General features: G+C 46.7%; 1 protein-coding gene across 1 annotated transcript; it reads right to left on the bottom strand.

Moving 5' to 3' along the window:
- On the bottom strand, positions 1-26,320 carry Tgm7 (transglutaminase 7). Its single transcript, XM_087911267.1, has 13 exons — positions 26,216-26,320; positions 13,839-14,021; positions 12,897-13,142; positions 11,226-11,344; positions 8,465-8,593; positions 8,204-8,381; positions 5,857-5,995; positions 5,399-5,502; positions 4,784-5,026; positions 2,959-3,285; positions 2,526-2,686; positions 584-717; positions 1-343 (listed from the first exon to the last, which is right to left on the bottom strand). Coding segments are annotated over exons 1-13 (2,124 nt in total). The 5' UTR covers positions 26,217-26,320; the 3' UTR covers positions 1-183.

The following is a 26,320-nucleotide window of genomic DNA, read 5'->3' as shown; positions in this document are numbered from 1 at the left end:
GGGAGCTAATGCATCTTTTATTGTTTCTTCCCGCGATGCACCACGGTTCTACAGAGTTTCTTTTGCCCCCACTACAGGGGCTGAACAAAGACAACACCTTGAGAAGTAGAAAGCGGGCTACGCTGGGGATGGGAAAGGGGGCTGAGACTGGTACAGGGGGAGGGGGCATCAGGAAGGCCAGGCTCAGGAGGCTGGAGCTGCAGCAATGAAGATGTCCTTGTAACCTTTGATCTCCTTGACCTCGCTACTGCTGATGAGGACTTGTAGCTGGTGGGGCCCAGCTTTGATGGGGTAGAGCTCCAGCTGAATTTGGATGGTGTGTCCGGCCATCAGAGTCCCAAGGCTGAAAGTCAAAAGCAGCCTGTTGGAGCCTGGATGGGTTGCTTGGATGGGCAACGGGGCAGGGAAACCTGCTTAGTGCGTAGCACCCCCCAGTACCACCAACCTCCCAGCTTTCCTGAGGTTAGGGAAGTAGGGACCAGAAGGTGACATCTGGAAAGAGCCAGCGGTCCCATGGGGCACAGCTCCTCAGAGACCAGCGCCTGAGAAAGATTGGCAAGAGGTCAAAGGTCGCACTACTCACTCCTTTGTTATCTGCCCATTGATGAGGCCGCTTCCCTCCAGAACCATGGTGCAGTTATTCAGAGCCACCATTAGGGGGTTGGTGAGGGTGATGTAGATGTTCAGGGCTTTGCCCACCTCAGCTCTTTCAAATACCTGTGTGGGGAGAAGAGAGAGGTGCCCTAGGCCCCTGGCCTCGCTGCCACATGCCACTCAGTCAGCTCCCCCTGTGACCACCAGGGACTATTTAGATCTTAGGTGACCCTAGTGGTGGAGACAGCGATAAACAGGGCTATCTCAAATAAACACATGGCGGCCTGCTTTAGTTCAGGACACTCTAGTAAGTTGCCACCTATTAGGAATGGGCATAGAGCTTTGCTTCCCACCATCTATTCGAAGATGCTTGCTGGATTTAATTGGAGTACTGGTCCCAAAGAGTTAGCAGTGTTTACCACGGGTTAAGTAGGATCCCAAGCACAATTCCAGTCAGCTATGGTTGATTAGTAGTGCCTAACCCATGCAGAGGACAAGGGAGGAGTGTCGTGTGTGCCACCTGTGTGCCATCGGTGATCTCATTCCACCAAAAAAGAATGATGAAGCCAAGATGCCATGATGGATTCATGACAGTCAGGACCTAACAAGGGGTCTTAGCTCCTAGCCCAGGATCCTTCCCCATCCTGTTGTATCTCATCAGATATCAGCAGGACATACTCATTTTCCACCCATCTGTGCTCAGTGCTTCACTCTTTGTGTCATAGGGCAGCACAGCCCTATCCTGTAGTGGGAGACGGGGATTCTGTCCTTACCCCTGAAGCCTAGGACGCTTCCATCTGGGTAATGGGCATCAGTATTGAACCCAAATGAGCTCTGTCCATCCAGATCACAACTGGGAGAATGTTCTAGCTTGGCCAAAGAATTCAGAGGAGGAAGGGCACACCCTAACTTGGAGCTCAAACAAAAGAACCAAGTCTCCAAAGAGGGTGCCAAAGTCAAATGGGTGAAGATAACTCTGGAACCCAGCACAGTGGCACTAATCACCCACAGGTCTTACAGCCGTGGGGACCATCCACAGCCTCCTTGGCATGTGCTATGTTGTTTTGGGAATCTCTGCTCAGGTAACAAATAGGTTCCTGGCTCAGCACCAAGCTTGTGTCTACACTTGCGACTCTGTTTGCCCCACACAGAAGGCACCCAGGACCACCTGGCCTGACAACCTGAGGGTATGCCCAAGTGAAAACCACAATCGTGCCAGCTGACGTTTGTTCCAATATGGAATCATCCAATCATTGTTCTGCTGGCTAGCATCAGGCATGCTGTTAGCCAGGCTTCCGGGCACAGAGCTGGACTTGGGGTAGGCAGTGGAAAAGTCTTTGGGAGAGGAATGGAAAGGTGGGGAGGAAGGCTTTGGGGAAGAACAACTCAGGTGACAGGAAATGGGGAGGACACGTGCCCTCCTCTGTGGAGCTTCCTTAGTGCTTTTCTTCTGGAAGAGCCATCGAACCTCTCTAGAACTGGGCCTTGAAGTCTGAAATTCATTTCTTGTTCCTATTTCCCATGGCACCCACATCTTATCAGTGGTCACCTTTTGAATTTGACCGTGTGGTCTGTCTTAAATCTGTCTCCTGTACTCAACATCCCAAATCATTGCCTTTTTATCTCGACCTTTGTGAAGAGATCTCCTTACTTAATACAGCTTCACAGTAACATGCCTCATCCGTTCTCGACAGAGTACCTTCCTCAGCGTCCTCTGTAAAATGTGACTTCCGTGAGAAGCCTTCATGCCCCACCCTTCATTTATGGAGAGCACCAGCGCCCACCAGTTGGCTATGCTCAAGAATAAAGCCTCTGACACTGCAGTATGCTGTGCTATTATCATGTATGGCAGGATAAGGTACCCACCCCTCCAAGCCCATGAGGAGAACATCTTAGAGCCTTGGGTCTCCATCTCTGTCCAGACACCTCACCTCAATAGATAAGTGGGGAGGCTCCAGAGAGAAATCTTTCAGGACCAGAATGAACCGCCCTGTCTCTTCAACCTCAGCGATGCCAGACACGTGGATCAGCCTTTCATCTGTCAGCTTGCTCCTGTAATTGCTGTAGGGCAGCAGGAGTGGCCATTGTAGCTCTGAACGTAGGCAAAGACATCATCTTGAGTTCAAGGGATAGGTTATAAAGGAATACTGCACTCAGAGGTCATTGTTGTCTGACATGTTAGGATGGCACCCCAAGCACCACACTGGCATCCAACTGTCCAGCAACAGCATCTTCCCTGGCTGGGAAGACTCTGTGTGTCCTGGAAGAAGATCCTCTGTGATTTGACTAGAGCTGGCCAGCCTGGTTCACAGCCCCCAAACTTTCCTCTCTAAAGGTGCCTTCTCATGCCTGCTACAAACTCACCCTTCTCAAAATCCACACTCAAGTGCACCGCGTGTCTCCAGAAGGGCTCCCGAGTGCTGCCCCCATGCAGCAGGGCCTGTGCACAAAAGTGGACCATCAGTCCAATGGGGCCCCGACTCTGGGCTCTGTCGGGCACCCTCTGGACATGCAGCGTGAGCAGCAGGTCCTGGCCCCACATGGGTGCCCTAGCCAGACGGAGTTGCAGATGCACAGGCTTATCCTTAAAGGCCTCTGACCCTAGGAGATCCAGGAGGGATGAAGAGTCCCTTCTTGGTTCCAGCAATTTCCGGGAAGCCTTAATGAATACAGACCGCTCCTCAGAGGATCCTGGCAGAACAGACCCACACAGAACAAAATGTCAGTGGGGCGGAGCAGAGAGGACCAGTGACGCAGGGCAGAGAGGAGAGGACCGATGGCCTTCCTAGAAAGACAAGTGGCTGCACTCTCAGCTGCAAGTCATAAGCCCTGACCATGTGATACACAGTGAAGAGCCACAGAGGGAGGCATGCAGTATCATGGCTCAGATGGGGCTGGTGCTGCTCAGTGCATAGTCTCTTCGTCTCTCAGTGTTCAGTTCTCTTACGAAACCCAAGGATGATACTGATTTGCCCAGAGCTGCTGAAAAGTTAGGTCATGTAACTTCTGAGTGTAAGATTCAGTGTGGTTCTTTGCTGTCAGTACTGTCATCGTCAGGATTCTCACCAACATATCTCCATTATCACCACCACCACCATCATCATCACCTTCACTATCATCAAATCCAGAGGCTTCCCTGCCTGCATGCTCTCTCCTAAAATACATATTCAAGTCTTTTAGATGGAACTGCATCTCTTTCCCTTAGGAATCTAGGCTCAAAACTCAAACTTGCTCCAGACTGTGGACACCTTTTGAGCACTCACTATGCCCCCAGTGTGTTTTGCACACCAGCTCATTTAACCCTTTGAGGAGAGTTGCCTCATTTCACTGATAAGGAAACAGAGGCAAGGGAAGGTGGCCCAGGCTCACTCACCTACAGCACATCAGAGCCTTGCTTGTCTCTCAGGTGGCCAGAGTCCACCAAAGCTCTCGATAGGAATGCCTGCTTCCTTCCACAGGCCCAGAGCCCTCTCCCTCCTGAGGGTCCATCCATCTCTCCCCTTGTGCTACCCCCAACAGCGATGGACATAGAGGGACAGATGTGTGGCCCTGACAGAGTTAATAGATAAAACGCAGGACCACCATTAAATTCTAATTCAAGATAAGCAAACAATCTTTTTTGTAAATTACTTGCAACATTTGGAGCACACTTACACTAAAAACTATACCCAGTTAATTTGAATTTCAGATAAATAGTGAATTATTTTTATCAGAAGGATGTCACACACCGGGCTGCACAGTGGCTTAGTGAAAAAAGACATCTGCTGTCAAGCTTGACAACATGAATTCAATGTCCCTGTGAGGGAAGGGGAAAGCCAGCTCCTGCAAGTTGTCCTCGGACAGACAGACACACACACACAGACACACTATAGGACATGTTCCTACATACATACATGCATATACATACACACAGCAAATAAATGTAATAGAAAAAACTAAAGATGTCACATGTACCATTTGGGACTTATTTATAATAATGTATTTGTCTGTCTTAATTTATCTGGAATTCAAATTTAATTGAGCATTCTATGTTCTTATTTGCTAAATCTAGACCAATCTATTCCAGTATCAGGTGCCCAGGACCTAAGATTGTCCCCTGGGAGTTTGTCACAAGGGGGAGGTGGTGTTGTGTTAACCTGGGCCATCCAATGGTGACACCCACTCCCTCCCAAATCCATGGCCCAGGCACCTTCTGGGTACTTGTAGGAACTGGTGATGTCCAGGCGCTCATCTGACCCTACCATCTTGGTGCTGATCGCCTTCCCGATGTAATTGGTATTATGGGCCAGGATTTCCTGGACCTGGCCACCCTCAAAAAGCCAAATGACCTCATCAGCATTCACCTCCGCAAACACAAAAGGGGTATCATAGGGCAGGTGGACATCCCCTTCTTTGATGGCTTTCACAGAAGCTGGACCACAGCAGAACAACCCTGTGGACGAAGCAGGAATTACAGGATGAGGGGCTTTAGCAATGACAACCCTGCACACCCAGGCCTTCTCCAGTTTACCAAGCGCAGTGATGTGCACTAATTTGTCTGATCCTCACAGTCACACAGTCACCCCATTAGTGAAGCTGTTGTCAGTGCCACCTCCCTGACTTTACAGAAAGAACAGAGAAACTCATTGCTCCTTCAGGAGACCCCACTGTCAGTGGCGAAGTTATGCCCCAGAGCTGGCACTGTCTAGACTACAGTCCTGGAAAGGGGGGAAGTGGGAAACTGCTGCACCTCTCTGGCTCTGTGGGTGCTCATCCTCATTGGTCCCCCAGAAAGCCTGGCCCCCGCCACATGAGCCCCACACACCACTGCTGGTTTGCTGAGGCGTGGGGTCCAGAACCTGCCAGCCATTGTACCCTGGCGGAAGGTCTTTCCGGATCATCCAGCACTCGTTCCAGACATGGAAGTTCCTGCAGAAGGGAGGAAGTAGGCGGGGCTTGTCTTTCCTGACAGTTTTTCAGGCATCAGACATTAAGGGTTTTATAATTATATTTATAATTCTATTTTCCTCTAATTTGTATTAGAAAGTAATTATAATAAAGAAGCTATCAAGGAGCTGGCCAGAGTGGTACATACATTTAACCCCAGCGCTTCGGAGGCAAAGGAAGGCAGATCTCTGTGAGTTGGAAGCCAGCCTTGTATACATAGAGAATTCCAGGACAGCCAGGACTGCATAGAGAGACCTTGCCTGATTCAGTCTCAGCTATCATGATTTGTTCCATACCTGGGACAGTGCTGAGTTCTTGCAGACAAAAACCTCTTACCAGATTTTGTCTGGTTTCTGAGTTGGCAGCATCTCTGCAGTACGGTCATAGTAGGTGTCAATGGTCAAGTTCCCGTCTGTGTTGTGTGCAGAATGGAAATTGGAAACAACTCGAGTTGGAACGCCTAAGCACCTCATTACTAGAGAGAGGAGATGACTAAGGTCATTTCAAGCAGAATTATTACTTTCCATGCACCGTCTTTAACCTTCAGCAACTTTTTTCAGCAACTCTTTTATTCCCAAAGGACGGCACCCAGAGAAGCTTCTGTCCACCTGCCCAGCAGTGGTATCCATTCACAAAGTGGAAGAAGTCATTTGTGAGCCACTTAAAACAAGAAAACAATAATAGGCTTGTCGTTTCTGGCATTTTTTTTTTCTCCAGGTTAAAAGAAAAGAAACTAAACACTAAAACACTTGAGAATTCCAAAAGCGGGGGCAGGATGTGTGGCCAGTTTCCAAAGAGAAGGTGTGTGACCAGAGGTAAGTGGCTTAACCTCTCTGGGTTAGTCTCCTTGTAAGTAAGGAACTGGATGGTTTTCCATTCTAAAATTCTGATTCTGCCATTCTACCTAAAGACACAAGTTGAGAGAAAGAAGAAAATTAAAGGGCCGGGGATGTAGCTCAGTGGTGGAATGCTTGACCAGCACATACAAGATTCTGAGTTCATTCCTCAGCACGGCAACATATACTAATAACTAAAGAAACAAAGAAACAAGAGAAAGGCCATAGCTAGAGCATTCATTCCCTCGTAGACATCAGAGATTAAAAACTACTTACCATCTTTGATAAACCAGCAGCGCCCTCTTGTGGATCCTCAGGACAGTTTGTAACGCTAAGATTTCACAGGCACATTTACTCAAAATAGACATTATCCCATGCTTACACACACACACACACACACACACACACACAAACTGCCCACAGTCAGGTGTAATCAAGAGCCAGGCGCGTCTTGGGACTAGGTCCTCACCTCTGCTGGTGAGTTCAGAAGAGGTCTCTCCCACCTACTCTTCCTAGCAGGGTCCAGAGTCTACAGAGGCTTCTGGGAAGGTCACAATGTTTTTAAAAGTAAAAAGAATAGGAGTCCTTCTGTCTCGATACACTGAAAATCCTCCAGCAGGGTCACACGTTGGCAGTTAGCTGTCTACTACAGCATTGCACCTAAGCTTTCTACACATCTGCAGGGGACATGGAACTCAGGCCTGGGCTACAAGTGACCAAAAGCAGCTCAGAAGTCACAGCCTACACTCAACAGCCACCATACTCTGTGAAGATGGAAGGGCTTGGAGAAGGGGCCAAGCCATGGATCTAGTCCTTTTCCTGTTCATCCTAGGATCTGAAGGTCCAAGGTGATCTCCATCATGCCCACCTGGCTACCACTAGAGACTTTCCAGGTCAAGGCAGAACAGGGGCTACCGGAGGCCACAGTAGCCACAGCCCCACCTCATAAGGAAGCTGATGAGGTCATTTTGTGTACTCGGATTTAAATCTCTGCACCTGAGAGCCCTGAACATAACGGTAAGACTATGCTTCCCCCTCGATGAGTCAAAAACAGAAGCCTGTTCTCATCCTGTGCCCCAGCCCCTGCTCCAATGGAATCCACCTATTACTTCCACAGACACCTAGTGTGCTGTGTGACTAGACTGCCCAGCAGAAGGAGCACTGTGCATGAGGGAGACAGGGAACACCTCAGTGCCCTAGGTTCTTCAGCTTCCCAGATACTTGGGCCAAGAATTTGGCGATGCATTGTAAACAGTTGAGGATGCATGGCACTGAGTTAAGTACCCGTCCTCCTCAAGGGAGAGCAAGGTAACAAAGCTCCAATTGTAAACCCAGGCTCTTGGGGAGGTCTACGTGTGAAGTCAGGCTACCCCAGACTGTCGACTTCCAGCTTCTGCCTCTTGGTCCACTGCAGCTGGGGGTAAGAAGTGTTCTGCCTTTTGTGGGGACTTCAAGTTGCTCTATCCAAATGGTCACCTTTCTGTCTGTCTGTCTTTCTGTCTCTCGAGACAAGATCTCATCTGGTGCTGGTGAACCTAATTCCCAAGATAGCCAAGGAAATTCCCGACCTACCTGCCTCCACCTCTCAAATTAGAGGTGTGCCCCACCATGCCCAGTTCAGGTGCCCACTATTAACACTCTTCATCAAAGAAACTCTGGGATGACTGCAAAGATCACCTTCTGGAGACTTAAATAGTGTGCAGGTTAAGAACTCATGTGCACACGGCTCTAGTCACAGGCCACTGCAAGCTCTGAGCCCTTCAAGAGCCGCAGTGTACTCTGAGAGTGGGGATTATCATGGCCTGACGTGAAGGGGAAACCAGAGTTAGAGGATAAGACTCACTCACCCGTGCACATAACACAGGCAAAGACCCAGCACTGTCCATATTTCACAGGCTGCCCACCCTTGGCCGACCACTGTCGCAAGATGGCCACACTGCCATTCCATTCCAGAGGGCTGACGCCCTGGGAGTAGTCCTCTCCCCAGTTCCCCTGAAGCACACCACTGTCGTCATTGCTGTTGATCTGCAAAGAGCAGACAGGGAGGTTTCCACAGCATCCTGTAGATGCCCGGGCTGTCCTCGGGCAGGGAAAGTTGTTGCTCTTACCATGGCGCTCACCACCCTGCATACGTACACCACGTTGCCCCTCTGAGCGTGGTCTTTGGACGGGTTCTTCAAAAAGTAGAGGCTCTTGTTCAGGATCTCAAAGCAGATATCAATGATGTCCTCTTCGAACTTATAAGGCATTTGAAGGGAGAAATAAGACAAAAGCAAAAATGTGTGGAGTCCAGAAACTTGGGCATGACAAGCTTTTCAGGGGTGATGTGCTTGCGAGAGGAGGGCAGTGGGGTTCAGCCACAAGACAAGATCCTACAGTGATGGAAATCAAGTCGGAAATGCGTTGGGAATCAGAACTCTTTACAAAACTCAGCTATGTAGTTCTTGACAGAAAATGAAAACGATTTAAGAGAACGGGAGAGAAGGTTTTTGAAATCCCAAATTTAAAATGATAGGACACACAGAAAGAGGAGCATGGAGGCATTTCCCTGTGGTATTTTAATAGGTCCCAAGGACCTAGATCATCGATCTGTTGGACTTGTGGAAACAGGAAAAGACCATATGGATGGATATAGTGCCAGCATTTGAGAGGAGGGAGAAAGTCACAAAGAGTATTGGAGTCAGGGCTAATGTGGCTTTGGAAAAGCCAGGGTAGGCTCGTGAGATTTGCTAACAACATGTGTTTGTGACAAATGTCACCCCTTTGGCTATCAAGTGCACCATTTTTCCTCTGAGTTTCAAAACACATCACAAGTTGCAGGCGATGGGGGATGGGAGAATGTGATCTTCCTCAGCAAAACTCCCAACATCTCCCACCCCTTAGAATAACAGGGAGAGGAGGACTCATGGACCATGATTGGTGGCTGAGAGTGGAGATGCCATCCACAGCCAAAGTCCCCGGACCCCCACCCACTGCACACAGTAACGGAGCTACTCAGTAACTGAATATTTACTAGAGAGCTGCTGTTCTCTTTTTCAGTTGTGATCATGAGTTGCTGTTATTTTTTTTTTTCAGAGAGAATCATTATCCTCTGTGATGTTGTGATGTTCTCAGATTAAATGATACATCTGCTATCTGTAATTTCCTCCCCAAAAGTCCAGTGCTGAGATGGGGAACGGAGGCGCCTATAGCAAGACTGGTTACACCGTTCTGTAAAGGGCCAATAGCAAACATCTCACCCTTGCAGCCCAGAGGCCCTCTCTCAAATCACTTCTGCCATTAAGCATGAAAGCCTTAGACACCAGCTACATAAAGGAGCACATCTGAGTCCCAGTGAGGTGCTATTTGTAGACACTGATGTTTAAACTATCAAAAGTCTCAAAATAGTATTCCTTTAAAATTCTTCCCAACTGTTTCAAAGCATGGAAAGTATCTTTCATGGTGCCTTATACAAAACCAGTACTGTTGCAGCACAGAGGCACGGGGATTTCAAGTTTAAGGCCAGTCTGAGCTCCATAGGAAATTTAAAGACTATCCTGAGAAATCAAGTCAGTGAGAGCCTGCCCTAAAAAACAAAAACAAAAACAAAAAACCCACACCAAAGTGGACTTGGTAGAGGCATGATGACTCAGGGGGAAAGAAGGACTTCCCACAAAATGGGATGACGGGAGTTTAATTCCAGGGTCACTAGGTGGATGGAGGGAAACGACTCCCTGGCTTCTGTATGTGCCACGGCATGCATGCACCAATACATATGCACACACATGAATAAATAAAATTCATTAATTTAATTTGTAAAAATTATAGCACTAGGAGAGAGACTGGAAAGATGGCCCCACAGTTAGGAGTACTGCCTGCTCTACCAGGGAACCTGAGTTTGATTTCCAGCACCCACATGGTAACTCACAACCTCTGTAACTCTGGGAATGTATCACCCTCTTCCGGCTTCCTTGGGCGCTAGGCACACATGTGGTTTACAGACATACATACAGGCAAAGTGCTCATATACACATTTGTTTTCAAGTAAAGTGATAGGAGACATGGGCTGTTGCTTTCAAAGTATAGAAGAATGAAAAGTTTGTCATAAACTAGTCCCTAGTAGGGCTGGTAACTGAACATAGAACGATGTGAGATTCCCCTCGGTATATTGTGAATACGTATTATTACCATTAGTTAGTAAAGAAGCTTCTATGGGCCTCTAACAGCACAGAACAGAGCAAGGTGGGGAATCCCAAGCAGAGATAGAAAAAAGAAGGCAGAGTCAGAGAGACGCCATGTAGCCGCCAAAGGAGACAGACACAGACAGAGCCTTACTGGTAAGCCACAGTCACATGGTGATACACAGATTAATAGAAATGGGTTGATTTAAGATGTAAGAGTTAGTTAATAAGAATCCTGAGCTAATAGGCGGAGCAGGTACAGTATCTGTGCAATTATTTCGGGTCAGGGCAGCTGGGGGGAATGAGCAGCCTCTGTCAACAAAAGGAAGGTATTACAGTTGTGGGGAGACATTCGTCAGGCTCGACTCTTCTGTTTGCTTGTTTGGGGCTTTGTTTATTTGTTTGTTTTCCGAGACAGGGTTTCTCTGTAGCTTTGGAGCCTGCCCTGGAACTAGTTCTTGTAGACCAGGCTGGCCTCGAACTCACAGAGATCCACCTGCCTCTTCCTCCTGAGTGCTGGGATTAAAGCATGAGCCACCACCACCCAGTTTCTACTCTTTTCTTAATGCTTTCAAAAATGTTGAAAAGATAACCATATTTTCTTTGCTTGCCCCTCTCATTGGATAGGGCACCTCACATTGTGCCCTTCGTTGACCAACAGCCCCCAGTGCGCCCATCCCAGGCTCACACGTCCAGGAGGTGGGGTTACCTGACCATAGTTCCAAGGCCTGGAGGTAATGGAATTTTCTTGACCCTTGTAGACAAAGCCATAATCACTCATTACATACTCCTGCAACAGTGTTTCGCTTGGCAGGTAGACATCGTCATCTGAGCGGTAAAGGGTAATGGAGAGAAAAAGGAAAATCACAAAGAGCAAGCAGGAAATTAAAAAACAGCATAAAAGTAACAACGTCTTTCTGGAAACAGGAAGACAGTCAATGGATGACTAGAACAACAGAAATTAAGACTGGACCCTCTTAAAAGCCAGTCACGCGCTTCTCTGGAAGCCAGCAACAAAATCTATGCTATTAAAAATTATAGCTTATGAAAATTTGTGGCAGAATGTCCCAGCGGTCTGGTGCCAGAGAGATAGCAAGCAACCTCCACTAGTCATAAAAGCCCACTGGGTTATACCTGGTCTGGCTCCAGAGTTTTCACACAAACCCTAGGCCTTCCTTTGAGTTACAAACACTTTTTGTTGTTTTTTGTGAATCTTGACTGAGAGTTTCCCATGGATACAAAGCCTATGCAAAACTTGGTTCAGGGGAAACCGTGGTACCGCATGAATCAGGTATGTGCACCTGGCATTGTATTGTCGGAAGCTCCTATCAGGTAGTTTTGAGATATGGAAATCTAGCTGAAGTGTAAATATAGGAAAAATAAAGATGCTGGGAGGTAAAGGGAAGGCTGCAGTTCACCGAGACTGAGCTCCCTGTAGGCACAGAGCCTGAGTTCATTCTCAGTGTAACTCTGAGTCTCCATTTCTCGGACCCACGGGAACCCACACATTCTACGACAAAATATTTGTGACAAATATTACAAGATTATTTTAGACTTTTGGAAAATACAGGAAAAAAATCACTCACACCCACTACTCAGAAATACTGTCTTTTTGCTGTATGCATACGCATAATTAGTTAGAATCAAATTGAATTCCACTTGTTAAATTATCTCACTTATCATCACTAGGATATTTTCATCAGGTCGTTAAAAATTCCTTGTGGGGGTTGTAGAGACGGCTCGGTGGCTGGGAGCCTGGGTTCAATTTTCCAGCACCCAACTGGCAGCTCGCATCAGTAACTCCAATTCCAGGGGATCTGACGCCCTCATACAGACAAACATACAGGCAAACAAACAACCAAGCTACATAAAATAAAAATAACTAAATCATTTTTAAAAATTCTTTGTGGAACCAGGTGTGATGCCGCACACTTTCATCCCAGCACTCGGGAGGCAGAGGCAGGTAGATCTCTATGAGTTTGAAGTCAACCTGGTCCACATAGCAAGTTCTAGGCCAGTAGTGCTCCATAATCAGAACCGATCTCAAAACAACAAAACCAAAACAATACGCTTTATAAAAGTGAATTTTGCAACTGAGTATAGTAGTGAATGCCTATAATCCTAATACTCAGGAGGCTGAGATAGAGGATCATGAATTCAAGACCAGCCTGGACAACACAAGACCCCATCTCACAAAAGGAAAAAAATACATTTAAGACTGGTGAGGAGATTGGGTAGGTAAAGGCACTTACTGCTAAGCCTGGTAACCCAGGCTCTATCCCTGGGACCCACCAGCTGGAAGGAGAGAACCAACCCACAAGATGACCTTTCCATATGTAGGTGAACACACGCACACACACAAGCTGGGAGCGAGTCCTACCTGTACTCCATGGGTTGAAAAGCAAGATGAAATTCCCCAGTGGGTAAGTCACACCAGGACCCTGGTCCTGAGAAATCTCCATCTGCAGTGTGTAGTGGCCAATGACTGCACTGGCGGGGATGAAAATCGAGACTTGAAGAGAGTTACTGTCAGCAGTGAAGTCGGAAGCACTCCAGACATTCCCAGTCCGGGTCTGCGTGAGCAAGAAAGTGGCTCGGGTCCCTAGAAGCTCTGAGGGCTCGGGTCCTGGGTAAGAGAGAAAGAAGATCCCAGGGGAAGGCTCAGAACTCTATGTGATGAGGCTGGAGGCAGGTTGGCTCAGTGTTTAAGCGTGAATACTGCTCTTACAGAGGACTGAAATTTGGGTCCCAGAACTCAAGTAAGGCAGCTCAAAATTACATGTAACTTCAGTTCCAGGGATCTGATGACCACTTCCAGGCTCTCAGTATGTTCTCATGTGCGCGCTCGCATGCGCACACACCCCCCCCACACACACACATTTAAAAGTAATAAAAATAAAGTAAAATAAACGTGGTATATGACTCCCTGTAACCTGCCAGATGCCCTACCTTCTCCCAACATTTACTAAAGCCTTTTGGTTTAAGGCCTTTACTGACATTTAAGCTCTTTGGGCCTCTGATTTTTTTTTTCATTTCCAATCTGTAAAATGAGAGTTTGGTAGTACCAACTTAAAGTCTTCCATAAGAATTAAAAGGAGGCCATGTCTGTGTAGTTTTATGACCATGCCTGTGTACTTATAGGTTGACTGTTGTGGCTAAAAGATCACAGTTAATAGGGAACAATAGTACCGATGTGAGAGTCCTGGGGTCCCAGAGAAGAGGAGAGGGCACCTCAGAGATAGGTGGCAAAAGTCCTTTCCCCAGGAAAACTTTACCTCTCTTTTGAGGGAACCAGAGGAACCCGAAGGCAGAGCCAACTCACCTGTCTCCGCCACAAAGGTGAGGTGGTCCTTCTGGGGTTGGAAGGGTCGGTTGAAAGTCAACTTTAAGCTGAAATCCTGGCCCCGGCGTAGGATGAGCTTGGTCAAACCCATCTCCTGAGTGTGGTGGTCCTTGTTGTTCCTGGGGATCTGCCGTTCCACAGACCGGAGCTCCAAGGCTGCCACTTAGGGAGGGAGGACAGGTCACTGCCCAGCTAAGACTTGGCATCAGTTCTGTGCAACCTGACTGGCGTTAGCCTTTCTGTCTCTCTGCCTTCTAATGTCATGACAACCTCAAAGGGCAACTGAGCAGCTCCTAGCCAGGGATGGGGAAGACTATCAGTCCTAGAGGCATCGGAGCTGGAGGACTGGTGTCCCAGAGAGCAAAACAACCCAGGAATGGAAAAATCACTCATCTATCATCCTGCTGGTCTAGGGAAAAATACATTGGAATTGTGTATGGATGAAGTCAAGCTGTCTGGAGTCTGGCCTCCTGCTCTAAGACAAGTCCCTGATTCCAGGTAGGGGAGTAGGGCTTGGGATTACTCGGGCTTACTTCCTGATTCTCAGTTTTGTTTCAGGTCTAGGCGAAGAAATTGCGGGTATACCCCTAGTGCATGGTATTGTGGGTATACCCCTAGTGTGTGGTTGTGAGGTTCTCCTAGCAAAGTAGACAAGGATATAAAGCTTCTGGAGCAACTCGGCCCAGATCATCACCTTGGCGAGTCGCTTAGAAGACCTTGAACAAGTCATCTAATAGTCCCAGACATTAGTGTGTTCGTCGAAAAAGCAGGGAGACGATCATGTTCCTACTTCATAGGGTTTACATGGGTCTTCAGTAAGGAGACAGGTGTGAGAACCTCTGCACCACCCACACACAGAGACAGCACCTGTCGATTCTCAGTTACTCCGACTAGCAGCAATTATGCATCTCACTTTGAATTTGCTTTGCTGTTCCTGCTGACAATGCTCATATTGCATTTAGCAACAAAAATTCATTGGGTTTCTTCTCTAACAAGTCCAGCCTATTAGTAGGTTGTGAGCAGCTACCCTCTAAGCCAAACAACCGCCGTCCAAGGGCATCCAGTCGCTGACAAAAGGATTACCCCAGGCAGGCTTTGTGGACTGCTTACACACCTGGACCAGTGAGGAAGGTCATGACCCTTATCTGGGTCTCCAGCCGTCCCTTATCACCTGTTGGGCACCTCCACCTCACTACACTCAGCTTCCTGGAAGAGTCACAGGTCTAAGTGAAGGAAGACTGGCGGCAAGGCGCCATTTACGCAGCCAAGAGAGAGGCCCTGCTTGGTAAAGGTTTTCCCAGGTGTGGTCTGTTCAAGGAGGAACACCCGACCCCTGCAATGCCCCTCCTCTGTGCCCTGTAAGGAAGCCCAATAAACTCATTGGTTCCCCAGGGTACACTCTGTCAGGACCCTTCCTGTTTGCCTTTGGGACTTCAGTTTTAGGAGAAGAGGTGGATGTTGCTATGTCTTCCCCTGGGAAGACTTTCGCAGCATAGGTTACGGGGTCAATGTTTAGCTGGAAGCTCCCCTTCGGTCTTCCTCTCTCCCGTTTCAAACAACACCCCCTCTCAGAAAGCCCACCAAGAGGCGGCTCCTCCCCCCGGAGCTGCTCAAGACTGCCCAGGAGACTTAAGCTTTGGTCCACATACCTGCCAAGTGACTTCTCCTCTCATAACCCCCATTCCCCACCCCAGCCCAGCCCTGCTCCCACCCCACCCCAACCCCACACCCAGGTCACCCGAAAGTGCTTCACTTAAATTAGACCTGGTTCTTTACTTTTATTTAGGCTCAATTTGGCTTACTACGTCGTCAGAAGAGAAACCTTTGTGTCAGCGGAGAAACCTAGCATGGGGTTTCAAAGTACCTATCAGTCAACTGTAAGGAAGATGAAAAGGCTTAAGAGACCGTTGATCATCCAGATAAGATCCCAGGGACCTACATACTGGAGAGAGAAAACTGTCTCCCTGAAAGCTGTCCTCTGACCCTGACGTGTGTGCTTAATATTAAAGTGACACACACAAATATAATATGTAATATATTTTAAAAGATAGGTGACCAATAAGAAAAACAAGATAGGGGCTGGAGAGATGGCTTAGTGGTTAAGAGCACTGGCTGTTCTTCCAGAGGTCCTGAGTTCAGTTCCCAGCAACCACACGGTGGCTCACAACCATCTGTAATGAGACCTGGTGCTCTCTTCTGGCCTGCAGGCATACATGCAGGCAGAATACCAAGAATACTGTATACATAATAATAAATTAATTAAAAAAAGAAGAAGAAAAACAGGATAGACAATATCACAAAGCACGGACTACTAGAAAAGCAAGGACAACTTATGTGTAAATGAGTCATAGTGTGAATTATGGGTCATAGTGAAAAGTTTGAAAGCAGCTGGCCTAGATCCTGTTGGAAGCTGACTTTATCTCCTATTTTTGAGGGGCCTGAAATGTTCATACCAAGACCACTGAGTTAGCTGGAAAGGTGCTCCACCCTAACCGTGCCTTCCAGAGGCCTACCTTGAAAGCTCACGTATGTACCCTGAAGAGGAATGAAGGGCATGGGGAGCCTTCACATGTGCTGCACAGGAGAGAGCAGAGCAGAGGTAGACTTTCCTGGCTAATGTCCACTGCTGGAGCACAGCTGGCTCCCTTTCCCCAGGCCAGTTTGGGAAGCAAAGGAGAGGGGGCAGGCTGTTGCCCTGTTGCCGGCTCTCAAGTCCAAGACTGCGTGTGTGAAAAGATACTGTCTCCACCAGACACCTCGGCTTTCTTTTCATTCCACTTAATATAATGACGTGTTGGCTCGCCCAAGAGCTTTTCGTGTCAAGGAGACATGACTTAGAACAAAAGGAAAGGCTTCCAGTGAAGCCAGGAAGGGAAGCTGAGAGAATCGGGAAGAAGCTCAACAATGCAGGAAATCCAGTAGAATCAATTAGGAAAACACGTCAGCACCCACAAGGCCTGACTTGGATGTGTCCCAGTGGCAGTAATGGTGTTAGTAAGAGGAGAGGCGAGCCTCAGACACAAGACGCCTGGCGCTTACTTGATTAACACAATGACAGGGGCATAAAAGGATGAAATTATATCTGGATATATTACCAGCCTTTAAAAAGGGGTGGGAGGAGACATTAAAATAGTTGTCTGCCTAGGAGGAATCCTCAGAGAAACCAAAACCTGAGACATCCTTGCTCTCAGGCGGGGCTCCTTCCCTCCACTTGGGTCTTGAGAATCGCGGTCATGCATGGATTTTCTTTAGCCACTGAAGAGACCCCACCCCATGGTGGCTTGCCTTCACAACACCTTTGTTTTCTACAAAGAACTGAATAGCATCTAGAGTTAGCCCCACAAAAGCAGAGACCTTGGTCACCTCGAACCTGGATCCTTCATGTCCAGAACCAAGGATTTTAGAAAACCATGCTTGTTTTCAGAGAATTCCTACTATGATCCAGTCTATGATCCATGTACAAAATCTTTTATATTCTCACAAATACTCTGTATTGGTGTGTTAGTATTGTTCCTGACACGGAGGAGGGTTCTGGTCAGAACTGGGATTCAAGCCTAAGCAGGCTGGCTCCAGGGTCTGTCCCTTCATCTTCACCATCTCCTGCCTTTCACAGTAGGCAGGTGCTAACTGATGTTTACTGAACGGACAGGGTGTGTGTGTGTGTTCGAACTTCAAGAATGGGGCATCAGAAGGGCAGTCGAGGAGGTCATGGTAGTTCAAAACATAAAAGTGGCTATAAAATTAAGACTATATAAAATTAAGAGCTGGGCAATGGTGGCGCACGCCTTTAATTCCAGCACTAGGGAGGCAGAGGCAGGCGGATCTCTGTGAGTTTCGAGGCCAGCTTGGTCTGCAGAGTGAGTTCCAGGATAGCTAGGGCTATACAGAGAAACCCTGCATCAAAAAAAAAAAAAAGCAAAACAAAACAAAACAAAAAAATCTTACTCAGATCACAATTAAATGCAACCTAAAACAATAATGAGATCCATATTTGATCTACTAAAATATTGAAATAATTAGCAGTACTCTATTTGTTGAAGGCATGTGGAAATAGATTGCCTCATATACAGCAATGGGAATATAAAATCCATACCGACACAGACCTTCAGAGACAGGATCCTTGGAACAAGCTGGCTAGCCAGGCTAGCTGAGTCAGCAAGTCCTGGGGTCAGTGAGAGAGCATGCCTTAACTAGGGGGAGACTGATCAACAAAAACACCCAATGTCACAGGCTAGCCCTTGCCTGTACATTCACAGACGTGAGTGCAAATTTGTGTGTTATGTACACACCCATGCACATACTCACACACACACAATCAAAGAATAAGGAGAAATCATCCTCTAGATGCCAAAAGTAAAATAAAAGGTATTGGCAGTTATAGGAAAGGTTTCATTACTTCAAGTCTTTTGGATTATCAAGCCTTTGTTTTAAACAGACATTTCTTTTCTGTACTGGGGAAGTGTTACTTTGATTAAAGACGGGTTTTTGAACGGGAGTGGCTCATCAAAGCTGTACTTTGAGATTAATTTAGCTGTGACATTTAGCTCAGACCAGAGGGGGAGAAAGCCAAGGGTGGAGAAGGCAGTGACATTTCTGTTGCAATGATCTCAATCAAAGGCTAATGGGAACTTAATTAAATACAGGTGATGGGAAGTACCTGAGAGGGACCAGGCATGTGGACCAGAGACTGGCCTCTATGGGCATGTGGCAACTAATACATATGTGTTGCAATAATATGATTTTCAGGGCTTCCTCAGGCCGCTGCAGGTGTAGGTGAAGATCAGGGCCAGAAGAGGAATCCCTTGCCAAGACGGTGACACTTTATGTGAAGACACCGAAGGTAAGTTACGTGTGGAAGAGCCAGCGAGAGAATTGGCCTCTGCCATCAAATTCCAGCTGAAAGGCAGCCTTTCTTCTGCCTTTGCTGCATTTGTACTGGCTTTCTCTCTTTCCCCACTTCTTTTTCTTCTTCTTCTTCTTCTTCTTCTTATTATTATTATTATTATTATTATTATTAAAATATTATTATATTAATTATTTGAGGACTTTGATGCATACATTGCTCCTTTTCAATTCTTTAATCTTAAAAAAACATGAGAAAGATCACAATCTGCAAAATTTTATGAAATGATTCCTATGTGGTGAGATTGCCAGAATGTTCTGAAGATATTTCAAGTGTGAGAGAATAAAAATTTCGCATAACTCAAAAGCTCAAATCCAAACTCCTCCAAAGTGTGGGTCAAGTTGATTCCCATCTTACCCCCCAGGTGCTCCTCAAAGAACTCTGGCCCTCTCATACTGTGTCCTCCAGATGGACCATGCCCACGTCTAGACAGCCCCAACCCTACCCTAAGCTCTGTGAGTCTCCACCACACCAGTTTCCAAGTGAAATGCAGCGCCCACCTTCCTGAAATCCTTTGCTTTAGAACACAATAGTTGTGTCGTAGCTCTGTGGTTGATAGTTAGTAGGTGTTAGGCCTCCCGGGCATTATCTCCTTTTATCCCTAAACTATCCCGTGAGCTATTATCAACTCCACGTGACAGATAAGTAGACCGAAGATTAGTAAGGTTAAATGACTTCCTCGGTGCTACCTACTTATTGCCATTTAAATGTAGGTTGACTAAGGCACCTAGTTCTTCACCTGGAAGGAGGTCCGAGGGTGAACAATTCCTGTCCTTCCCTTCTGGACAGCCATCTACATTTTTTTGTGCTTTTGTTTTTGGAGTAAAGAAATGGACAAACCTAAGAGGAGTTGCTCTGCTAGAACTGGGGAGGCACTCTCCAGACCAGGCTTCTCTGTAGGACCCAAGGGGGGCAAACAGCAATGAAAAACCACAGCTCCGTTTCCACTCCTTCACGCAAAAGTACCGCAGGGTGCAGAAGCTGGGGCATCAGATGAGACTCAGCTGATAGAGCATCTGCCTTAGTGTGCACAAAGCCCTAGATTCAAATCCTGGCACCACTAGGGTATGGTGGTTTGTACCTGTAATCCTAGCACTTCAGAGGTGTAAGTAATGAGATCAGGAGTTCGAGCTCATCCTTAGACACACTGTAAGTTTGAGGTCAGCCTGAACTAAGACCCTGTCTCAAATGATCAATAAGACAAAAATAAACAGACAAACAAAAGTACAGAAGCCCTCAGGTAGCTTAGTAGGTTGGAACAGGACCAGCCCCAGAACCCACCTGCTTGCTTTGCATATCCTGCAATTCCTTAGACTCAGACCACCTATTTTTCAATTAATCCTTTACTGCCAACTATATTGCCTTCTTGAAATGTTTTTGCTTAATGGTGTCAATGTGACTAATTAATTGTTTACTCCCCAAGCCCAGTAGGTTCAATTGCTGCTATTGAGCAGAAAGCAGTTCCTGGGTTGGCTGCACAGCTTAAACCATTAAGTCTCTTGGCTCATGTATAAAAGTAGCTATAAATATTAAAGAGTCAGCTTGTCACAAGCATACAATGCTAACTAAAACCATAACGAGATTCATCTTCGGCCTATTGAAAATGTTTGAAATAACAATAACCTATTTTGTTCGGAGCATATGGACATGAGAGCCTCATAAAGAGAATGACTTAAAGTCAGCTGATGCCTATCAAAACATAAAGTAGCTATTGCCCTTGCGCCAACATTTATTCTTTTAGAAATTTTGCATATAAAATACTTCTGAGCATCTCTACAAAGTTCCACCAACAGGGGCAGCCACTGCAGCATGATTTGGAAGCATGAGTACTAAAAGATAAAGGGCCATCAGTAAGAGATGGTAACTGATTAACATGTTTATTACATAAACTGTGCCCACATGTCCTACTTGGACTTCCCAAGGCCATTCCAGCTTTGAATCTTAGAGGCCAGATGGTCCACAGCTTCAGGAAACAAAAGTGAGGACTGTCTGATGTGCGCTCCAAGATCCAAACGCAGGAGGAGAAACAGGAGGAAGGAGACAGATGACACAGTGAGCCATCCACTGCCGGCGTGGTCTCCCTGGTCTTCTCTGCATCCCTCCCGCCCAGGCTCCCTCCCTCCCCAGACTTAACACCTCCTAAAAGTTCAAGGGATTGCCAGTACTCACCGGGATGCATCTCCCTGAGGTCAGTCAAGGCCCTTCAAGGGGCCAGCATTAGGGTTCTGGTCCTGAAGCCTCTCTGAGTGTTAAAAGCTCAAAGCCTCTCTGAGTGTTAAGAGCCAGTCCTTCCATCATGGAGTCGGGTGTGGCTGCCACTTCCTCCTCCTCCCATCCCTTCCCTGAAATTTCCCGTTGTTCTAGGTGTCTTCAGCTTAAGGAAAGAAGCCCGGCTTTAAGCCTTTCAAACGCTTGCTGAGGGGTTTGTTTCTGGGGCCTTCTGTAAGCTGTGAAGTGCCAAGTGACATAGAAGGCAAGGCTCCTCCGGTCTCTTCTGTCACACAGGACTTGGGATCACATCCATTCTGCATCCTCTAGACGGGCATCACCCACTAGTGTCGGTGCTGAGACAGGAATGACTGGAAAGTTTAGTGGCTCAAGGAATGTAAGACAGATGGCCACAGCAAGGGATGGTGCAGCCCACAAGGACTCAGACTGAACTTTGCATACTGAAGAAAAACAAAGCATAGTAAGCAGCCAATTGTCCAGTAGATTAAAGTGGAACTCATGACATTTCCAGCGACAGGGAGCGATTGTCTCTGATAATTAACTAATAGAAGTAGAATATAAAAATGATGTCTTTTAGCTGTTTACATAGATATGCCCATTTTAAAAAGATGGAATAGAAGAAATAACCAACGATAGTTACAATCTTCTTTTTTTATATTTCACTGAGCAAAAAATTAAATCTACAGTCAGTACTTAAATGCTTTAGTTAAGAAACGTAGGTCAATGAGATGACTCGGGAGGTAAGAGTTGAGTTTAATCCCCAGGACCCACTGGTGAGAAGATAGAACTCACTCCTGTAGGTCATCCTGTGTCCTCCATGCGCACCAAATAAATAAATCTAAGAAAATTTAAAAACAAGTAAATAAAGGGCCACCAAGATAGCTTAGTAGGTAAAAGCCCCTGCCGGCAAACCTTGCAACCTGAGTTAGATCCCAAGACCCGCACAACATGAAGATAATCAGCTCTCACAAGGTGTCCTCTGACCTCCTCCTCCAATGGCACCCACAGACTTCGCTTCACATGACCACACATCCAATGAATGAGTGAGGAAAAGAAGAGGAAACAATAATTTAAAACCAAGTATGAAAATAGGTAAGAAGGCCATGGCAAGCGTTCTCTATGGGAGGGGGGGGGTGCGCGTATGTGTGTGTGTGCATGTGTAGGTGCGTGCATGCATTTCTGCGTGTGTGCGTGCTTGCATGCACATGCCTGACTGTTTAAAAAAAAGCAAACTCTCCATTAACCACTCCTGGGGAGTAATTTAAATTTATCAAAGAATAAGCATTGTGAGAAAACAAAGACTTCACACATTCACTCATTATTGTCCGAAGTGTATAAGAGGCTAATCTGTGTGACTCACGGAAAAGCTCCACCCCTATTGTAATCAGCCTTCTGGCACATTCCTTGCCTGTTTTAATGTGTAAAGTGTATTGAGAGAATAGCCACAATCAGACATGTTAAAATCATTCACCACCAGCCAGGCAGTGATGGCACACGCCTTTAATCCCAGCACGTGGGAGCCAGAGGCAGGCGGATCTCTGTGAGTTCAAGCCCAGCCTGGTCTACAGAGTGAGTGCCAGGAGAGGCTCCAAAACTACACACAGAAGTCCTGTCTCAAAAAACCAAAAACAAAAACAACGCTCCCTACCAAGTATTTTCTGAGCATCCATAGGCTTTATTTTGTCAAAACTGCTCTACTTTGGCTTAAAAAAATAACTAGTTACTGGTGCCAAAAATATCTTTTTCTTTTACTTTTTCCCTTAGAGGAGGGGTATGAATGGATTCTGAAATTCACTATGTAGCCCAGGCTAGCCTCAAACTTATACTTCCTGTGTCTCAACTTCTAAGTCTTGGGAATTGAGGGATATGCCACTTTAAGATCTCCCAACTGAGGCTGGAGAGGTGGCTCAGTGGTTAAAAGTACTGGCTGCTCTTACTGAAGGTCCTTAGTTCAATTCCCAGCAACCATACGGTGGCTCACAGTCATCTGTAATGAGATTTGGTGCTCTCTTCTGGTCTGCAGACATACATTCTGCCAAAACACTGTATACAGAATAAATTAAAAATAAACAAATCTTTTAAGAGAGAGAGAGAGAGAGAGAGAGAGAGAGAGAGAGAGAGAGATGCTCCCAACTTTAAGAATATTTTCAGCCAGGTGGTGGTGACACATGCTTTAATCCCAACACTTTTGAAGCCGAGGCAGGTGGGTCTCTGTGAGTTCGAAGCCAGCCTGACGTACAGAGTGAGTTCCAGGACTACAAAAAAATATATATTTTGAGGAAAATAGAATTTTTATATATAATTTTGTAATAAAATTCTAAATTCATAGTAAAAATATTGTTGGATGTGTACATGATTGTGTGTGCACACAGTGTGTGTGTGCACCTATGTGGAAGGTCACCTAATCAATGAGTGGATGGTTGCACTCATGGGTTATCTCAGAATGGCTCTCTTCAGTTTAAGTGAGTCTCTGCACCACCTCGGGACTCTGCCTAATGCCCACCAGCAGGAAGACCCTCACCAGGCACAGACCTCAACCCTGCTGGAAATGAAAGCTGAATAAACCTTTCTGTTTTGTAAATTTCTGCAGTTCAGTTACCGCAACAAAAAATGCACTGAGACAAAGAGGAAAAGAGGTTTCTCGGCGTCTAAATTAAAGAAAACACAGCACCATTATCTGGATTGGTTAGAGAATTTCCATTTGTTCTACCCTAGAGGTCCCATTATAAGACCGAATGTCTCAATTTCCACGGTTATAGGACCCGCAGATCCTACAACCCTGGACTCAGCCGGATGCAGATGGGAAAGATGCTGGAGTCCTGGGAGGAGCACCTGGAAGGAGCCCCTGACTGTAGCGTGGCACTGGAACAGGGGTGGAGAGAACCTTGGAGAAGAGACATGGAGTGGGAACAGCCTTCCAGGCCAGAGGTGCAGCGTGAGCAAGGTCAGGAAAGTGCTAACAGCCGGGGCTAGTTTGGAACCCAGCCTAGGAGAGGCCACAGCAAACAACACTCACTTCACTGCACACAGCCAGTGTTTCAGTAGGCAAAGAGAGACAGGTGTCTGAAGCTTGAGAGCCGCATTCTGCAAAGTCAGAGCTACCTTCCCTGCTCTGTTTAGACGGCAGAGCTCTATGCCTGCAGATGGCGAAAGAAATTCAGCTTTTGCCACCTTTAGACTGGGGAAGAGGCCGCCAGCCTGTACTAGCGTCTTCCATGCCTGTCCTCTCTGCCTGGCACTCTAGATAGTCAGTTACACAGGAAAACTACTTTTTAATTAAGTTGGGATCAACTAATTAAATTATGCCCAATAACCATGGCGGTACAGATCCTGTTTTCTGTTTTCAGTGCTAAAGGTTGAACCCTTATGCATGCTGGGTAAGTGTTCTACCACTGAGCCCCAGCCCCAGCCCCTGAAATCCTGTTCTTTAACCTCTCATGTCATAAGAGAGGTTACGTTTGCTTTATCCATTTTCCCCCTAAGACAACATGTGCCGGGGGATGGAGAGGGAGCTCAGTGGTTAAGAGATTTGCTCATCTTGCTAGGGTTGTTCCCAGCACCCCCATGGTGGCTCACAGTCCTCTGTAACTCCAATTCCAGGCTGACCTGATAATACTCTTCTGGCCTCTTTGGGTACTGACTGCATGCACACGGTTCGTTCATATGCATGCCTGGAAAAATAAATACACACAGAAGTAAATAACTCTTTTCTTAAAAATGCCCATTCGATTTTTTTTTTTTTTTAGCTTCCGGATGAAAGGGCCATCTACTACAGAATCGTCACCATGTTGGTAGTGTTCATCTCCGCTAGGTCAAGTAATCCACTAGGCTTTCAACAAAACAAGACATCATGCTCTGTCTTGCACAGATACACAGAAATCCTTCTCTAGCTCCACACCGGAGACCTGTGCTGCGTCTCTTCACTTGAAGGCCCCGCAGTCACTTCCAATCGAACTCGGTCGCTCTGCGCACTAATCCAAATGTATTTATCCCTTACCTCTGAAAATCTTACAGAAGTCCATTAGTTGAGTGGGAACCTACTTTTTGAGGGTGATGTTACCAGAGGAACAGAACAGAAGTTTGTGAGAAAGAGAACCTGGTTCAGCATCTTTCTCTGGCCTGTCTGAGCTAAAGGACTTAGCTGACCTTAAGCGTGTTAGTCTCACCAAGCTTTGTTTTACCATATAAAATGAAGCTGATACCAATGACTTGTTCATGGGGTTGCTTTCAACATCAAGTAATGTCAGAGCCCTGAAGTGTTATCTGGACACTAAGCCCTTCCATTGGGAATAAAGGACAGATTTGGTACTGGAGAAATGACTCGGCGGTTAAGAGCACATACTGAGCTTGGCAGAAGACCCAAGTTCAGTTCCCAGCATCCACATCAGATGGCTCACAACTGCCTGTACCTCGGTTCCAGATCTGATGCCTCTGGCCTCCCCAGCCCCTGAACTTATTGCACATACCCTATTCACATATGTAGTTAAAAAATAAAAATAAATAATAACAGCAAGATGTGTGATCTTCTGCATTGTGAGACTCATATTGTGTTAGATCACACATCAAGAGTTGCTGCTAGCTGCCCTCAAAGACATTCCTATCCAAGGAGAATTTGATGTAGTCCAGAGTGCAGCCTCCTCCTTATTTGTTATTGATTGTTCTCAGGAAATTGACAATATCATATTCAATGTAAACCTGTGCACTACCAGCCCTGCTCCCAACACTGCCCGGCTCCTGTGTCCAGCGTAACCCAGCCCGCAGGCTCTGCCGCCTTGCCTAACCCCAACCGCATCTCTCGCCACATCAATCTGGATTTTATCTCTCATTAGCTTGCTGATCTCTGTTAAGCTTCAAAGTCTGTCCCGAGCCATTCCCTTCCCTGATCATTCTTGTCTTCTTCCAGCTGGTCTAAGATGCCTGCTCCTTACAGATGCACCTCTGGCGCCCAGGTGCCCATATTTCCTTTCTTGGAGCAACACTGTCCTTCCTGCTGGGCTCTGAAGAGTCTCCATTCACACAGTTTGTCTTCCCCTCCGACCTCCAGGCTTCTAGATGTCCATTCAGCTGTTCTCACCCAAGCCAACTGAGCTCTCTACAAAACAAAGCCAGCTTTCTATGCATCTGAATTATAACACTACCCATTTTTCCCACGTAGAACTAGCTAGAATTCAGTTATTCCCCGAGGTTCCGTCTGGGAGTCCCAGAGAGGCCCGCAGTTGCTTACTTTTGTTTGCGGCTCCGTCTTGTTTTCACCACAGCTCAACCCTGCTCTCCAACGATGAGTTAGCTGGTTCCAGTAGGCTGGTTCCCAGCCAAGTCCACGGTCCCG

The sequence above is a fragment of the Myodes glareolus genome, chromosome 10 (genome assembly GCF_982192425.1).
Source record: "Myodes glareolus chromosome 10, mMyoGla1.1, whole genome shotgun sequence".
NCBI classification, from domain to species: domain Eukaryota; kingdom Metazoa; phylum Chordata; class Mammalia; order Rodentia; family Cricetidae; genus Myodes; species Myodes glareolus.
The sequence above is the reverse complement of the archived record's forward strand: the minus strand, read 5'-3'. Positions and strand labels throughout refer to the sequence as shown.

Excerpts from the sequence above, each read along its gene's own strand:
- Tgm7 (XM_087911267.1), bottom strand. Across the intron at positions 5,503-5,856 it reads CAGAAACCAGACAAAATCTG|GAACTTCCATGTCTGGAACG; the intron begins GTAAGAGGTTTT and ends TCCCTTCTGCAG. Across the intron at positions 3,286-4,783 it reads TTCCTACAAGTACCCAGAAG|GATCCTCTGAGGAGCGGTCT; the intron begins GTGCCTGGGCCA and ends CTGTTCTGCCAG.